This window comes from Agelaius phoeniceus, chromosome 3, assembly GCF_051311805.1.
Source record: "Agelaius phoeniceus isolate bAgePho1 chromosome 3, bAgePho1.hap1, whole genome shotgun sequence".
Classification (NCBI taxonomy): domain Eukaryota; kingdom Metazoa; phylum Chordata; class Aves; order Passeriformes; family Icteridae; genus Agelaius; species Agelaius phoeniceus.
Genome location: NC_135267.1, coordinates 16,537,630 through 16,557,223, shown reverse-complemented (window position 1 = coordinate 16,557,223; position 19,594 = coordinate 16,537,630). Strand labels below are relative to the sequence as shown.

General features: G+C 34.1%; 1 protein-coding gene across 1 annotated transcript in view; it reads left to right on the top strand.

Moving 5' to 3' along the window:
- Window positions 1-19,594, top strand: part of EYS (EGF-like photoreceptor maintenance factor) — a 792,123-nt gene that overhangs the window by 537,492 nt on the left and 235,037 nt on the right. Inside the window, exon 35 of the mRNA XM_054630570.2 lies at window positions 8,328-8,478. Within this exon, the coding sequence (XP_054486545.2) occupies window positions 8,328-8,478 (151 nt within the window). The remainder of the gene's footprint in view (window positions 1-8,327; window positions 8,479-19,594) is intronic.

The following is a 19,594-nucleotide window of genomic DNA, read 5'->3' as shown; positions in this document are numbered from 1 at the left end:
TTGTTTGGGGTTTTTTTCATTACTAGAAATTGCCTTTCTTTGTCTTTATCACAAAAAGCAAACAACTTGCCTCTCTTACTGACTGCTGCATATCACCAAGTGCCATATCTGTTAGAGATATTGTCTAAACAATCTATGTATTTGCTGGAGGCTTTTCCTCAGGACATGTCTTTAGCTGGTTGTCTGTTTAAGAGTATTTAAATCCTGTTCTATCCCATGTGATCCATACAATAGTTCTTAACTCTATTTTTCACATTACTAATTTCACAGAACATTTAAAATTTTCTTACCAGAATAATTCAAATTGCTATTTTTTAAAATAAAGTAATAATATTATCAGCTGAGTTTTTAAATACATTATAAATATTTTTTCATTATAAAAAGTAATTGAATGTACCAGTATCCTATTTCTGAATGGATTTTGGTTTTAGGAAAAGCAGACATAATATATATAATGCACACAATCTAGTATTTCCTTTTATACACTTAAATGCACTGAGGACTTTGATTTTGTAATCAAAGTAATTTTAAGAACTCTGGTTTTCATGTATGATATCAATATATTTTATACAATTTGTGCATATTAATAAGGAGTAAATATACTAGCTATCATAAAAGAAGCTTAGTGGAGAAAAAACAATGTAGGTTTTAAAAAATATTTATAGAACTTCTTTTCTTTCTATGGCTGAAAGTATATCATGATTTAAACATAGCAGCATAAAGTAAGATAAGCTACTGTTTTTATCTAAGTTAAAATTTCTAAAATTTCTTGGGTTTAAATTTTCAGGCCAGAAGGGAACATTATTTGACCACCAAGAGACCACTAGTTTGACCACTTCTATATCTTAAATGATCAATATTTTGTTTGAAGTCTATGAAAAATATAGACTTCATTTAAATCAAGCCCTTCTATTAAATATTTTCCTAAAATACACTTTACTATGGTCACCTCTTCCTAAACCCACAGCATTGGTGGGCAGTTTATGTATACAGATCATTCTGTCTGGCAAACCCCAGCCAGTACTTCAGTAAAAAGCTGAAAATAAAAGGTGGATAAAGATTCCCTTCTTACCCCTGCTAACCCTATGTCTCAGGTATTGAGGTTATGCTCAGGACTGAGCCAGCAGTGCAGACATATAAGAGGTGTAATTCACTCTCGCCTCAAAGATCTTTTTGTCTGCTATATACCCTTTCACTGCTCTGTTATTTGAGACATGTCCAGAAAATGGAGAAATGAAAATAATTAGATGGTTCTGTAGTGGGAGAAAAATGCTGATAGGCACTGCACATTGCATCCAGAAACCTGAAGACATGCATTTTTTTTTAAGTCATTGTACTGCAGCAGATATGAGACAGCATGAGTATTTGAAAGATGATGCAAGCAATCCTTTTCTCCTCTGAATAGAGCAGGATATGCAAAAAGCACAACAGGCAGTGTAGCAGTCTTGTTTACTGAGACAGTGCTGTGTGAATTCTGTGCACTGGAACTCCTACACAGCAAGAAGGAAGCTGGCTTACTACTTTATCCCACATGAATCCCTTTCAGTCAGGGTTATCTGGAGGCAGGGAGACTGCACCTCTTCTGAAAGCAAATAAGCTTTTTTTTCCCTGAAGGGCAGGATGGAGCTTGCAGAGAGTCTGCGGCAACAGTGAACACAGAAAATCCTGAAAAAAAGAAGACGAAGGACAGACAAAAGAAGGAGATTTTGTTTAGGACCAATTATATCTAGTAGAAAATTTATTTCAAGTTAGAGAATAAATTTGCTTTCAAGGATTTTATTTAATCGTACTTATTGCTACATTTGCATTATTAAAAAACATAATCTTTGAAGAATCTAGTTATCTTATGTGCTAAATAAAGTTTATCCTTAAAGAGGGGGCTCATGACTTTTTGCATAAGTTACTCCAACAGAAGGGAGACAATTCAGAATGCCTGAATGTTAAAGGGACACTTTTGATCTCAAAAGTCTTGGTTGTTTTTTCCATGTTTAAACCACTTTATTCTTCGTCTTTCTTTGTTTGGCTGCTGACCCATGTTTCCAGGGCTCATATAGGGTCCTTTGCCTAAGGTGCCATTCAAACCACACCTGTAACTATATAAAGTGCCAGTCAGATTATCCAGGCTCCACCATAGCTACTGTATATGGTGGAGCCCACAGCCCTCCACTAACATCAGAGTTTCTTTAAAATGTTAGCTTGAAGTTTGTCTTCTTAAAATTATCAATTTGTTTCAGAAACAATTTCTGCCAGCAAACAATCATGGGGTTATACTGCTCATGCTACAGGATGATACTCCTTTTGAACTGTGTAGGAGAGATCTTAGTCCTGCATTGCCAGACATGGCAGAATACCTTTTGCTGTTCTAAAGTCACTACAGCAATTACTTTATTCATTCAGCAAGAGCTAAGATTCCACAGAGAAAGGAATATTGGAAATGCATAAAACCTAGAAATTATGTCAGAGAAACTGGGCATTAATATTTTTTGTATCTTGCATTTAGTTTCCATAAATTAAGAATAGTTAAAGTAGTCTTTCTGCTTATATAGCTGTCTGAGTACAGGAAAAAAACCCTACCTTGCACTGATCAAGTCTTCTACTAAAAAAAATGTTTAAAACTTAAGGGACTTTTTTTCAGCTAAGTAATTTTATTTTACTTTGCATCAATGGAATGTTAAAAAAAATCCTAATTGAAATCAAAACTCATTATGAAGTGGAAATTTAAGATGTTGCACATATTTTTTAATTTTCCAGACTGGCTATTTTTCACAAACTTCTAATGAATCAACAGAGAATAAGCAACTGCCTTTTTCTTGTAATATCATTGAACGCAATGGATTTAATTATACTAAATTGATCCTAATAACAGTTAATAGTGATTTAATACCACCAATTAGTTTGATACAAACTGCTGTTTTACAGCCTCTTTAAAACAAAAGCTTACTTAGTCATGCTACGTCTTGTGTATAAATCACATTCTACATATTCTCAGAACTCTACCTTAAAGCAGACATTCATTAAAATTTAGAATCATGCAAGTGACAAATCTGTCGTGTATTGTGAAATTTTCTTCTTCAGGTTGTTTAATTTTAAAAAATCCTAGAAATGTTTCTGTCATAGCTACTTTATTTTGCTTTGGATGTCAACAGAGATCATTAGTGTCACTTATAAGAATTAAAATTTTCTGCATTATCTTCTGAAGCATCTTATTGGAGGGGCAGAAACATGAAACCAGTAAAATAGGACTCTAATAACAGGCCAATAGCAATACATCAGGCTGTGTTCTGTATTATTTTCTATGGAACATCATAGGGTACTTATGGATACTAAAAGTGGGTTCAGTGTTCTGTGGCTGCTTTGGCCATATGTCATAAGCATAGAACTTGTATTAAGGAGAGCACACATAGGGTATAGAGATCAGAAATAATATTGGCCAGCAGAGCTGACATAAATATGAATTCCCACAATGTAACCATTTTTTTATTATAAACAGTCTGTAAGAATCACTGAAAATTACAGTGTTCCAAGTCTAAATCCAACTCTAAACTTCCTGCTCTCTGAATACTTAAATACAGTACTCTCAATTGAGCCAAAGTTTTCCCTAAGTGATATATCTGCCTCAACTTTAAATAAGTGCATACAGTTTTCTAAGTTTAATTTCTGTAATTAGTATCTGTGGTTGGTATGATGTGAGCAGCAAGAAACCAGAAGCAGGAAACTGCAAAGACAGAAAGGGCCAGAGGCATAGATAGTTGTTTTTTCTTTAGCTATAGCTAAAGTAGTAAATTACACTAAAATCTGAAGGCTGGTCTCTAGACTGAGACCAACTGGCAAGTCTGAGATCATGTCTATAAAAAAATTTATGGTAAAAAAGTTTGGTAAGGAGAGTTTGAAATGATTCCTGAATTGCACTAACCAGTGAATTTTGTAAGTTTCAGAATTGAAGATAATGTGTAACTTCCATAGTAACTGTAACAGAAACAGTGATGACTTTGTAAAAATATGGATGATTCCATGTCAGGATTTGAACTCAAGTTGTGGACTTTAGCATAGTAGTATAAGTGTAATTTCTGTGAAAAGAAAAGGGGGTACTATATTTATTTATTTCTGAGAAACAAAGTTCATTTCCTTCCTTTCTTGTATTTTTAGAGAAATTTGCATCATTAGTTTCATTGTTCTTATTTGTTTAGTTAAATGACAGTTAAATGTAAGACCAGACCAAGAAATCAGCTTCAGGCTCAGGAGATATGCTATCAGAAAAATGAGAATAAATAGATGTTGACTAATGGGTTTATCTACAATTTGGAAATGTGTGTTACCTGGTGTCTCAGTAGGGTAAAGTCAGCACAACAGATGAGAGCATTCTTAAATTATGCATTTTACTGCAGAGTGAAAATGTAATGACGGGGAGTGAGCTGGTATATATTCTATCTAGATAAATCTACTGCAGGTAATAAGAGATTCTGCCCTATTCTGTAACTGTTATTAGTATGGAATTTCTGGGGTTTTCTTTGCTGAAGGAAGGTGTCTTAGGATTGTAGAATTGTAGGGTATTTTGGGCCAAAAAGGGCTTCAGGAAGTCTTTAGCCCAACCTCCTGCTCTAAGCAGGGCCAGCCAAGGTCAGAACAGGTTGCTCACTGCTTTATTCAGTCAGATTTTGTAAACCTCCAACACTGAAACCTGCAAAACTTTCTGAGTAGAGGGGTCCAAATGATCAATTCCTAAAGTTGCCTCAAACACCTTTGAAAAGCTGTAAAGATTTCAAAACCAGTGCTAGGTAAAAATTGATCCAGCCTTTTAAATGTGCCTTAAGAAAAAGTTTCTCTTGATTGTAGTGACAGTAGGTTTATTGTTTTATCAAAATTTTACAAAAATAAATATTCTACTGCAAGGAACAGTTTGTGTACAAAACCAGAAAATGTAAACCTCCACTACTGAGTGAAAAACAAGTTGTCTTTTTTTAAGCTAATAAATCTATAAATAATAACTAAATATAATTAAAGTGAAATATGTTCTCAGCTTTAATTTAAAAAATTGTCTTCAATACAATTGGGGAATTAGGGATTGTTTCATGATATATTATAATAAAATTTCTTTACTTCTGGTGGTTCACAATTCATGTTCGGTATAGATGTTTTAAATATCTTGTTGCTTTTGTATAAAAAAAGTGAATGCTAATATTACAACCTAAACAATTCAATGTTATTAGTGAATTATTTATTGTTGTTTAGCATGGCCACATTCAAGTGAAATTTCTAGACACAAGTGAAAGTTTCAATCTTGTTTCTAGAACAAGTGATTTCCTTTTTCCATCAGAAAAAACAGGTAAAAGAATTTTTATTCCTATCAAGGCTGCACAGCATGACTGACAAAGTACTTTTTCTGAACATCCCCCTTTCCCTCCTCCGCTTCTACCCTTTGTTTTGTTACTTTTTTACCATTTTATGATAATCCTAAAAATGTCTTTTAATCATCACTAAAAAATGTCAGAAGGTAAAGATATTATGTAAAAGGACTTGGATTTCATACAGACATTGCCATGTTTAGGGACTGTTATATCAATAGTTATCAAATTATTGCCTGACCTTTCCCTCGTTCCAACCTGCAAGGCATTGAGCAATGGGTTTTGTACTGTTTAGACAGAATTCATCTTCAGGTTATAATTAATAGGCCAGTATTTAATCACTACATTTGTGTGATTAAAAATGAGGAAACTGTGAACTATTACTGCTGGCTTGGACTGAGGCACAATTACTGGTAGCTTACCCAGCAAAAGTGCTTGAGAGTTGCTGTATGCATTTCCACATTTATAATTATGCGAAAAGCCCTGTCATCTTACTTGACCTTTAAAGCACCCAATGTGCTGATTGTCGAAAAAGTATTTTAAAAGCCTGATGGAAATTTCATAGAGTGCATATGTGACCCAGTGATTGTATCATCAGCAAATGCTAAACAATGGTTTAAAGTCATTATTCTAATTTGGCCAGACCCTGCTAGATTCAATCAAACACAATCAGAGGTGCATGGCTGACATTCTAACAAGCTTAGGGCAAAGGCAGCTCATGCTTTGAATTGCATTAACTTGTTTTCTGAAACCAAATACTGGGAATTATTTTCAAAATATTCTTTTAATATATGCACACAAAATACTTTCACATATCAATCATATAAGCTATTAAGGACAAGCTAAAAAATATGTCTAAAGCTAATGTGGAAATAACAACATCAATATGGTGTTTGTGTGATAGAAGTACGTACATGGTCATATGACTAGTTACAGTGTTAACATCTGAAAACATGTAGAAGAAATAGTAATTAAGAGAAAAACAGAAGTTGTTTGAGCAGCTGTACTTCACTTAGCACATCTGTCAAATAGTTAAAAAGAAAAGCCTGGCAGTTCCTCCCTGACCCTCTTCCACTCCATCTTAAGAATTGCGCTGCATTAAAACAAGTCTGACTTTAAATATTTCTGAAATATTGTTATCTTTTTATTATGTTTTTATTCATAATTACAATATCATTTTATCAGGAAGAGAAGTAATTTTAGATATTTGCAAAATCATATTTTTTTTTTTGTTTGAAGTCTCACTGCCACTCTTCTGTAGAATGACATACATGCTGGGTTCAAACAGCAGTAAAAATTTCTTGACCATTGCAAATAGAGCTACAGAGAATGATTGTGGCAGTTACACACATTATCAGCAAACTCCCTTTGTAAGTCATTAATGAAAATGGTGGGTTACAGAACCTTGTGTGTGTTCTTAGACATACAGCCACTGTATAATATCCAAAAAACATGGTAGGAAAAACATTTCTTTCCTTGACTCTAGATACATTTGGCTCCTTTTTTGCATTCATGTTAGCTATTATCAAGTTCAAAAAAATTTGAGGGGAGAACAAAAAATCCCCTGAATCAATCCATTAAGACACTAGTTTTCAGTCCACAGAATCAAAACCCCAATTTATTTATCTTTTTCGTTCTTGATTTTAGCAACGAACCAAAATTTTTTATTCTTCACCTGAAGTTATTTGCCATAGGATGGACAGGCCATGTTACATACACAAATAATTATAGGCCTTTCTGTAAATATGTATCACCATGTTTGCATATTGTTCTGAAAGTATCTCAGAACAGAACTACATGGAAAACATAGAGAACTGTTTGCAAATGTCACTAATGTTAGCTCCCCAATATGTCTGTTAAAGACACATAGAAGACTTCATGAAATTATATGTGAGAATCCATATATTACCATATGACAGAATATAATTAAGAAAGCTTTTATTGCTCTTTTTTGTAAGAAATTTCAAATTTTGTTTTGCATTGTCAGACATAAACTGAATTAATACAATACCTACTGCATCCTACCCAAATTGCTTTTATAGAGCTGTGAGTTGTTGGTTTGTGATTTTGGTGGATTTTGGTTTGGTTTTTTTAGGGGGTTTTTGTATTTGCTATTTTCACATAGATTTTTTGTGGCACCCATATTACAAAGCACTTGGATAGCTTTAAATATATAGCTGATAGAACTCTGATTTGTTTCATGTAGAGAGAGAAGGATAGGCTAAAAGAAATTCCCCCATGAGAGACTGGTTTAGTTCTGATATTTTCTTATTGTGCTTTCTTACATGAAGATAAAATGATTGCTGCCAGCTGGTTATTGGAATGCAAATGACCTTTACATCATTTAAAAGAATTGAAAGAAACCAAATTATTTGCTTGGTACCTTCTGTTTGTTGTTGCCAATTTATGCATGTTGTTAATGGCAGCATTTTTAAGAGGGTATGTGAGTGAGGGAGGGAAATGGGAATGTATATATTAATGTCAGGGCCTAATATTACTGACTTCAGCTTTAGGAATGATGCTTTTGAAGATAAGTAATACAGATTATTATAGTACCTCTGCACTTTCTAAAATGCAGCTTGTTTGAAATTGCTTTTGTGATTTGTGTGTGTGTGATGAGAAAGAGGGATATTTAAAATATTTCAGTTCAATTGATGCATTTTTTGCAAATTATGAAGCCTTCTTGTTATTATTCAAAATTTTCTAACTCTTTTTATTCAGTCATTTATGTGCTTTGGCTTTTTTTAGCAATTAAACTGCCCAGATTTACAATATGGCTTCATTTTAATAGAATTTCAAACCCCAAAGACAAGGCAACTTAGAGCTTGTTAAACAGCTTCTTTTACATTTATAGTTCTATAATACAAAACATCTATTTATTTGGTTTTCTTTCCTTGTTGGTTTAGTAACAGCCTAATTAATTTGTCAGATAGTAATGTTAACAATATATGGTGGTAAAATGTGCCTGTTTCTGAATTTGTGCAGGCAAGGCATGGTACCATGTGAAGCAGAAATGTCAATCCTGAAGTTATCTTCAAATACAAGTGTAACTAGAAATTTCTGGTCCAGTTCTTATTGGCTTGAAACAGGATCCATATTTGTTGGTGGTTTGCCTCATCCTTATGCAGCAAAACAGGTATTTATTTTTATTTATTTTAATTTAAAATTTGAATTATTATGTTGAATATGATATAACTGAAGAGATTTAAACCATGCAAAAAATAAAAATTACAACTTTTTGAGAGTCACATACATATAAGGAATGAATTTGGTCCCTTGTAGAGTATTGCCCATGTTTGGGACTTTGGTGAATGTTTGCCTTGAGTAGGCAGAGTGAAGGAACACATAAGATCAAATTTAGAGGAGGTACCTGTTACATCAGGTGCTGGTTCTATGAGGATGTGAAAAGTATAACCATGTGATGGTTTCCAAAACAGAGAAGAAATGGACCAGGCAAGAGAAAGCTAACACATGAAAGAAACTGCATTAAGGAATGAGAGATAGCACAGGAGCTTGAATTTGTGGGGGTCTGTATGCAGCTCAGGTAACCATGTATGCAGGGATAAGCAGTAATGTGCAGTGGGGCTTGTACAGAGTTAGGGAAGAAGAATACCCACAGAGTCATGCAGAGTTGGAGACAAGCAGATCATTACTAAGTTGTTCTTATGGAGGATTTTGGGGTAGAGTAGTCACAATAACAGATACACATCACTTAAGTGATTTCCAATTTTTTTTTTTTTTTCACAGCAGGATTAGTGTAGTTAGCAAGTTCTATTCCAGTTTATGACACTCAAACTCTTCTAACTTGTGCTAACACAGATCAAAGCCCCAGGCCCTCTAATTCATTTGAGATGGCACCACACACCCAGGGCACACTTAGGCCAGCTTCCAGCATCATGGCCCCTGTGCAGCACAGCTCCTAGTGCAGCTGGTTCAGCCTTTTACATCTTCTCAGGTGTCTAAGTATGGAGTGCACCTCAGCATCTAAGGGGCTATGGTAGAGGTATGTACAAATTTTTTTAATTAAATTTTTGACATAAGGTGCCGGTGACCTCAGTATTTACATAGCTCCAAGTTGGTCTCTGACTTTCGCTTATCCAACGCCAACGGGTGCTGCTACCTGGACTATTTAACTCTCTTGTCTCATTCTCAAATATGCTTCCAGAATGTAAAACTGTTCATCCTTACATAATAAAGAGTATCTTTGAGTGTTTGTGTTTTCCATGTTGTGAAATAAATTAAACTGTTAGCAGTGAGATGGTGCACTGCAAGTCTCATTTATCCAAATAGGCATCTTTGGATTGATGTCACCTCATAACTGGAGCAAAGTTAGACTGAAGAGGTTTTGTTTCTCCAGTGCACTGCAAAAACTGGACATATGCACTCCAGTTTTCATTTTTAAGCCATATTGAGGGTAGGCATCACCCTGTGCAATTTATTTAACCTTTTGATTTCTGTTCCATTCTTCAGTAATTGAAGGTCATCTTATCATGAGGCAAATAGAGTCATTTCAAGCACCAGCATGTTTTTGATACTACTACTGTAGTCTAGCATTTCTAGATTGCTTTCACCTTATAATAAATTGCACAGTAATCAATGATGTGACAAGACTGTTGAAATCCAACTTAAAAGTTCTTGTGAAAAAGTGCTTTTTAGGTTGTAAAGTATTTCACAAAAAGTGTACTTATAAGTAGCTCATACTGACATTAAAAGAACACATCAAGTAGTATTCATAGTTATACAACTTTTCCCTTAATTCAAATGTTTATACACAAACTATACCTTCATCTGAAATATTTTATCCTCAGTTGTATATAGAATTTTATTTATTACAAAAATGTATCCATACCAATGAGATATATAAAAATTATATTTTCAATGTTTAAATGACGTTTCTTCTAAGAAATTTTTGGAGGATACCTCAAAGAATTTATAACAAAGGCTTAGAAAAGTTCAGTTCATGTAGTATATTTTGGAGCAGATAAACAAGCAATTTTTTTGAGGGATATAGTAATAATGTGTATATGAGAATGAATTTTGAGATGAAAAATAGCTCTTTACTAGCTAAAGGCCAGATAAAATCCAGAAAAATAAATTTACATTAGGGAAGTTCAAATAGAAATTAAACACAATGGCTTAAATGGCTAAAAATTTTGCCTGCCTATGTTGGATTGTCATATCAGCATGGGCTTTCCTTCTTTGAGAATGTTGCAGTTCAATTCTATTCTTAGTGCAGGATTAATAGGTGAGATGTTGTGGTTCGTGATTGTTATCTAAATTAGGTAATAGATGTGGGACATGTAAAAGTGCTCAAGCTGGTGATACTTAACCTCTATTAGTACTTGGAAAGCATATGTTCCTATAACTTCCCCAAAAAGGCAAAAATATATCCTCTGCTCTCAGTTGCCTCTCTAGTTTTCCACTGAGCTTTCTTGCAGCTTTCTTTCTGTTTGAGGTTACCTCAGCCTTTATTTCACTTAATTTTCTTTGTATATTTGTGATTTTTGTATTTACTTTGATCTTAGTATCGAATTTTTCTTATTTTTTATGTTTTTCTAGCTTCAGGGAAGTTCAATTTTCCTTGGCTTCCCTGTCAAAGACTGTAGGGTCCAAGACAAATATAGTCTATAAAGGCTAGGTTTTTCTCTTTTGTCAGGGGATGGAGAACTGCCTGTCCAAGTACTCTTTATGTGGGCTTTTCAACCCCAGCAGTAGGAAACCACTCCAGATAGTTTCTTTTCCATCACTTTAGACCCAGGCAGTCAGGCTTCTATTGTAAAATGTTCCTCATCCCTGAAACAGTGTAGGTCTGTTTCTGACCTTCATCCTGCAGTTTGCTTCAAGGGAGATTCTGCTCTAGCTGAGACTCAGCTTTTTCTGATAAGTGCTCTGATCACTCTTGGAGTCAGGTTTGATAATGACCCTTGTGATATCTGCAGTATTCACCTAATAATACATTGTCTTGTTTTAGCTCCTTCTCTCGTAGGACTAGTTCACTCTGCTGTTCGCTCTGGCTCTCCTACCTGCCAATATTGTGGAAGTTGCAGAGAACAGTGACTTCAGACCCCAGACTTCTTCAGTTTCTGACTAATAGGAACTTTTGGCTGTCAGTACCAGAAACTGTTGACATGGGAGTCGCGTATTACTGGAATTGGCTCATGTTAAATGATTCATTTCTAGGATAGATTCCTCTACTTTTCATTTTGATTGAAGTTTGAGATGACCTAAAAGCCCTCAGGGTAAAATATTGTCTCCTCTGATGATTTCCTATACATTTTTCCTAATCAGCTCTGAAATGTCCATGCATTCTTCCCACATATTTCTTCTTGTTTTCTGTATGCTTATTATTTGGTATTCCTTAGAGTCAGAGTGCACTTAGCACTCTGTAAGGCAAGGTACAATTCTCTCATTTCTGCCACAGTCTCTTCAGGAGATCAGAGCCTTACCCTCAAGCAGTGATGCATTTAAAAGAATATCTGTGCTATCTGGGAAAGCAATGTCATAATGCTCAATAGATTTCTTCAGTATTCAGAAAATCTCAGACCTCCCAGATCTCAGTCCTAGTGCCTGTGATTGATGGTGAGAAACACTAGAGCAAGATAAAGTTATGGACTACTTAAGTAAACCAGACATAAAGTACCACGAATTCAGAGAGACACTTATAAGCATGTACCCCTGGCTGATGTTATCACTAGGCCGCTTTCCATTCCCTCTGAAAGCTTAGAGCAATCTGAGGAAGCCCCTGATGACAGTAGAAAAAGACAAATGAGATGTTATATTCATCTCAAAAAAGGAAGATGGGTAACCATGAGCCTTTCAGGTCAATGGCACCACTATATTCCTGGTACTAATATAGAAACAAATGATGGACAAGCACATCCTTCAGAGCAACCATGGATTTACCAAAGGGAGACTCTGCCTGACCAGTATTGCTTGCATTCCTTGGCTCTGTGGGCAAGGCGAGGGCAGTGAATAATCCTTACTTCATGTTCCAGACAGCTTCACTCCCAACACTGTCTCCTACCTCTAAGTGGCACAGGAGGATGGGAAATGGGGGTAATAGTCAGACCATAACAGTTTGTCTCACCACCTCTTCCTCCTACACATCTACAGTTCTCTTAGCTATCCACAGGCTAAAGATGGAAAAAGTATTTGGCTCAGTATGAATTCTGGAGGATCTGAAGATGTGGGTAGAAATCAAGGTAACAGATACATGCATGGAAACACCTTAAATGAATTCATCCAAGTTCAAGTACTGCAACCTGTCTCATGCACAGCAAGAAATTGGTTTTATGACTCTGTAAACTGTCCTTTGCATAGTTTAGTGGAGTCATCTGACAGTCTAGGAAGCCATTGCTAAGCAGTCAGAATGAAAGCTAAACTCTAAATAGCTGGCTGGCAGACATCTTGTCCTGTTGCCTCACTACAGTGAATAAAATCCTCTTCAGTTCTGTGCCAGCTTAGCTTATTACTTATTTTTGTATTCTATCCTATTTCTTTGATAAAGAATATGATGGGAATAGCTCAGACTTGCCGCAGGTAAATGGCAAAATAATTTGAACAGTAATAGCATCATCTTTTTAAAATATTGGGGTTTTAAACCTATTTATGATCACTGTTTTTTAAGACATAAAAATAAAAAGAAAGGAAGAGAAACCAAATTGCACACAGAAAAAAACCCTTTCCGATCAGAAATTGAGAAGAGGTATTGTTTCTGAAATCTCAAGACATGTTTCAGAATAATTATTTTCATGCTAGTTTTAGTATTGTTAATTGTTTACAATAGCTTTTTCTCTGCAGAGAAGACTGGTACACTCAAAGGGAAATTAAATATTGTTTTCAAATATCTACAGCAGTAGCAGCTGATTGCAGTAATACTGTTGTTTCTGCTGCTATAATTGTTCCAGTAATTTATATTTCTAGACTTAATAGTATTTTCGTATTGAAAATGTGAAATGTCATTATATCTTCATATTCCTTTTCAACTCAAGCCATTCTCTATAATTAAACCTTTCAAGCATTAAAACAGGGAAGTCTTAGAAGGAAAGGAAGCTTCTGTACCAGGAGAGCAATCTTCTAAATAAAAATAAATGATTAAGGGGAAGGTGTGCAAATACATATGTGTGCATCAATATGTTACCAATGGGGAAATGGCAACAGATAATTGAGTGATATGCTCAGGATCATAGATCATAGTGTGTTAACGTTGAAGGTGAGGTGGAAATCATTATATATGTAAAGACTCAGACACAGTAGTCTAGCAGGCTTGTACTTCAAATACAAATGTGTAAAGTACACCATGCATATGTAAGAACACATATTGTTTTTCTGTGAAAAAGAGATAATGTGATATCACAATCATATGTACTGCCCAGTTTTAAGATATTGTCAGGTATATATATATGTAGATAAAAATATTTTAAACATTTCAATAACCAACTGCTAAAACATGCAAAATAACTTTCTTTCCCTTTTAATAATTTTAATAATCAATGCCACAGAATTCAGTGGCATTGATGAAGAAATGGACAATGTGAAACAGGTGTTACAAAATACAGAATCAGACCCTTAATTTAGAATGATCCAAAAGCAATTTGCTCTATGTTACAGCTGCTGTGCTTCCATAGACTAACACAACAGTAACCCCTCTGTAACTGTCTAGTTAGAAGCAGTTTATGATCCATTTCCCGTGCCAGAGCATTGCAAAGCAGTGGGAGAATTTAGTACAATCTGTGCACAGTGCTTTAGATTTGATTATCTGGCATTCACCTTATCTGATAAATCTTGGGCTCTGACAGCAGCTTTCATGCTATAATTTATAATAACATAATATGTACATGATTATTTAGCATCCTGCTACAGCAATCATTGGATGTGAGCAAATTACAGTAGTCCTGACCCAATTAATGCTCCCTGGGCTGCAGTGTTCAGCCTGAGAAGATTCTGGGGAAGCCAACAAAGGAAAGAACATCCAATCTGTCACAGGATTGCAAGGCATGCTAGACTGTTCCATGGCTGCAACTGTTTGCTATAATGGTGTAAGCAAGAATGGGGAGTTTGAAACCTTTGAAACCTTAGAGGGGCAGTTCTTGAATGTCCATACATTTCCTGTTGTTCCACAGCATATCTGAAATTTCCATATTCAACTATTAAAAATAATATGTTTTTTTAATAATTTTTTAGACAGAGTGGTTATAGGTTTTTGGGTTTTTATTCATTAGATCATGAATCTGCCTAGGAATTATCCAAAGAATATTTCATATTTTATATAATTTAAAGAATTAGCTGATCCATCAGTTTAAGATCTAGCTCATGATAGACTAAGTGGAAGCCACTTGCCAAGCATTAGTCTTCCCTCTCGATATAGTGAAATATAGGTGTTTAGTTTGTAGTAGCTATGCAATAGAGTTTAAGGTTCTGCTGTTGTACAGAAAATTAAAATTAACATTGTTGACTCTTTTATCCAGAATCTCATTGTGGTTTTAGTGCTACATTTCTGAAACTGTGAGTTGTTCCTATTTGCATGAATTCCAGAATCTTTATTTTTCAAAAAATGGGATGAAATTTTTTTGTCCTTATATTTATGCCTCTCCCTTTTAACTTGACTTTCCCTACACACATTATACATCTTCTAAGTCTGCTCTGTTGTCAGGTTTGTGATTTACAATATTCAGAAAGGCTCTTTCAGGGTGTTTGTTGATTTGAAATGCATTTTGCATCCTGAGGAGAATCTGACTTCTTTTTGAATCTTGGCATGACAGCCTTAGATCCTGACATGTATTTACTTTCTAATGTCCTACTTAGGATAGATATGCTTTGACTCTGTCTTTGCATCACCTGAATGCTTATCTTAATTAAGAGCACCACTTACTGTTACTCAAGATATTGTAAATATTTATTCACTTTTATATACTAAATAAATATTTGTCACATCATCAAAAATACTTCAACATATCAATGTTTAATTGGCTACTATCACATATTCTGGTATTTGTTCTTTTTTAGATTGGTATGTCATGGTAAGGCTCTGTTCTTCTATAATTAAGCATTACTCTGAAGTCAGGGGTCCTGTCTCTTGACTGGAGAGATGTTTTGCCTGTTCTGAATAGTTTGTTTTGATCAGCATGTGGTTTTGCATCAGTACTTCTTACATTGTTAGATAATTTGTGAATGTGTTTAACAGCATAAGACTCAGTGGGCAATATTTGTTGCATCTAACCAGTGTAAAAACTCAACTTGTATTGGTAATTTTTGTCTTTTCTTTTATTCAGTCTGTTGACCACCCACCTAAGAAACCCCCATTCCTGTATGTCCCACAATTACTAATTTTCTTGAAGAACTTTTGCTTGGGAACAATGTCAAAATGTCTTTGGAAATTAAGTTGGTGCAGTTTTTGGGTGATCCTCTTATATAAGACCAGTGATGTACTCAAGGGATATGAATAATTGGGGAAGCATAACTTTCTTAAACAAAATTTTAGATTCTTTATGTGATATTTTTTCCCATGTTTTTGCTACTTGCATTCTTCAATACAACACTCAGGAATTTTCTTCTGAATATAGATTTGCTGGGTTTTAGTTTGCCTCAATCATTTTGGCCTTTCATAGTCCCTTTTGAAATGCCGGTGTCGTATTTGCCGCTTTTCTATGTATTGTTACCAAACATAATTAAATTAAAAAGTTATATAACATTTTTGCACAATTCCAGGCTTCCTAGCTTTCACATATTATAAAGTTTTGATGAACATAGAACAACTTCCCCAAGAAGATGATAGTCTCTATTCCTGGAGGTTTTCAATATGTGATTGGAGAGGGTGTTAGATAATCTTATCTAAACTCCCTTTTACATGAAAGGTTGAACCAGATATCTTGTGAGATCCCTTCCAGCCAAGGATTTTTTATGATTTTATGGCTTAAATACTTTTTTCAGCCAAAATTAAAATATAATCCAGAAAATTTTAAAATAGGCATAATAGTAGATTTAATTTACCAGATATTACCCTTTTACACCTGTACCTATATTTTGGCTGGAAAAGTGTTTACTAATAGTCTTCTTTATTCTGGCACTTTGACAATCAATCTCTCTTTCTTGCTTTATTTTTTTGTAAGTCATGCTTAATTTTTTTTTTCTACTTGATCATATGCAGTTACTGAACTCAATAGAAGTGTTCTTCTGTAACATGCAAGCATTTTACCCGTTGAGCTTTCTAATTTTTTATGTCCTTAATAACCTTGTCCTAATGCAGTTAAACTTTCTGGTGGCTTTTTCAGTGTGATTTCCTCCCAGGAGAACACAGAGGTTGAGTATATTATAGTCAGGGTTTTTTAATGTTTTGGGTTTTTTTAGTTATTATATTTTGAAATATTGAAACATATTATTTGCCTAGAGTTTTATCTCTCATAGTTTCTCTAATGGCTTCAAGAAGCCATTATTTACAACACGTAAAAATGTAGTCCCTTCAGCATATTTTGTCATGATTTCTTACCAGACTGCTTGGAGTAATTAAACTCTGTTATTACTGTCTTTTCTGCCTTACCCCTTCTAACCTGCTATAGTATTTAACAAACACTATCATCACCTTGGTGCTATATAATATAGCTCTAATTTAATATTTTTCATTTTGCATGAAATTTTAGTGCAAAATGATTTGTGCAAGTTTGTGTATATTTGTTTGACTACTTTTATTATCTTGCCTTTTTCTGGTGCGGCCTACACCTTTCTAGATTTTTACTCTTGCATCATAACATCCCAGTATTTATATTTCTACCGTCAAGATTCTTATCATATTCTTGCTGTTTTACTGCTTTTTTCCCTTTTTTAGAACCCAGGTATTTTTCCATAGGCAGTTACTTTTCTTCTGAAAATAAATAATGATTCAGTGGTTTGGCAGAGAAGAGATGTTTTTATACAAATGTTCATATTACAATTTCTGTAACGTATTTGGTTCTGTCATGTATATTTTGAATATAATTTTTTTTAAAAAAGGTTTTTGCAGGTAAAGAGAAAAATGTCATGGAATTACATTAGCAAATCAGCTTTATTCTAATTTCAATGTAGTGTAATTATGTCTTCTATATCATGGTAATAGACAGTCTTGCCTAATCCATCAATCGAAAAATAGATAGATTTAAGACTTCAGATATTTTGCTGAAAGTGTCCAATGCTGCCCTGTAGGATTCTTTGTTACTAGTGTGCCAGTAGCCTTTACCCTCTAGAAATGTGTTCTTGTTAGGTCTTCAAGCCTAAACAATACAGAGAAGTGACACCATCAAGGGAAAGCTAAAACATTCTTGTAGTAGGGGATTGCTGGCTCGTGTTATTCTTTTCAAGTCCATCTGTGTTGAAAAGGCTGCAGACAATGATTTTGGACACTGCAGCATTTGAGATATTAACTTATAGGAAAGAGGCATGCACAGGGAGCATTGTAGTGAAGAGTGACACATTTTAATTGGTTTTTTTTCTAATTAGGTTATTCAGTATGATAATAGTCATTTTATGGATTTGTTAATACTTTTTCTTATATCTGGGTGTGTTCATGTAAGTGTTTTGGATAATTCATTACTGATTTATCTACTTGAAAAAAATTTGAATGCCTGCTGAAGATCATTATTAGAACTGTGTGATTCTTAAACAAGAACAGCTTTACAGATCACAAAAATCTTGAATTTTGCTAGTTATTATAAAATCTAAACCTAGACTATTAATCTAAATGTCAGAAACATTAATCTAAATGTCAGAAACAATAAGTGTTTCTAGTATGTCTAATATATTAGAAATTTATAATATTAAAAATATAGAATGGAAGACATAAAAGTAAGTATAAAGATTTTCAATACTATTTCCTGAATACTTCTTGATAACTCTATATTGAAAAGTTATGTTAATTTGGGTGATTTTATTAGTTATAGGTTGCATTTCATATTTTATTAGGAAGATATTAAGATGAGTATTTTTGAAGTTTATAATATCAGACTTATTGATTGTAAAAATGTATATTTCTCCAGCTGTATGCCGTGATATTTTTATTGCTTCTATTTTAAATTTCACCAGAGTTGGTTTAGCAAAGTTAGAATTTCACTTATGCACTATACACACATGTATTTACATATGCATGCATTTAATGTTATATTATTATATAATACCAATACTGATATTATATTAAAAAAAATGTGCAGTAAACTTTTCAATAAAGTCTCCTAACACCATAACAAAACAAATTCAAATGAGAAAGCAAGAAATATCTTTCACTGTGTTAAGTCCACAGACCAGAAACTATTGCGGATGAGAAATCAAGGGTTTTTTTCTCACTGATTATCTTCTGCATCAAATTAAAGGGGACACTTAAGGTTATAAATATTGAATCACTTTGACAAGGCTGTGCTTCAAAAAAGTGCAAAAATCTTATTAATATCAACATCTCTACATTAAAAAAAAAGCATTTGCATTCCACATATATAATATATCAGCAGTCCACAATATAAACTGACTACTATAACCAAGATTAAAAATGTAATTCACTCTCATTAGATAATGCTAAAATGCCAAGATCATTATACTTATTACAGACCTGCAAATCACTCAAACTGGTGATATTATAGCTACACTAAATTTTTGCAGAAAAGAAGCCACTGAACTTTAAGAAGTTCATGGCCCAGGGCCATCTCTGCAATGGGCTTTGGCTGAGAGCAGCCACACTGGATCAGAACATTAAGAGCAATGAGTTTGTGCTCCAAAACTCTCAGCAGAATCACTATGCTGAGCCAAATAGTTTATTTCTGTTTCTTGTTTGCATGAGATTTTGATATGCATGGCTTTAACTGTGTCCTCTAGAAGGTCTTTTATGCAGCTAGAAATAACCAAAGCTCTGTGTGCATGGGAAAATCAAACTCCCGAAGATTCTGAGTCTGAAAGAAAAAAAAAAAATCTTTGCAAATCTTTTGCTGATCTTTAATGATGATGGTTGTGCCACTCTCACAGAAATCCCCTCAGAATTTGGCTTTATGGGAGTATTTTTCTCAAAAGCATTTTAATTATTTCATAATTTCACTGCCTGAACTCAGACTTGTGTGTACTAAATGCTTGAAGCTAACCATGCAGCAACCTCAACAAATTAAAAGACTGATACCAAGGCATCACTGAAAATTTCTCGGTCTTGTTCTCTTGAGATAATTTCTAGAAAACATATGGGGTAGAGGGATGTAAACAAACTCTGTATTTGGAGAATTTAATAAGACATTTGAATTCAGATTTCT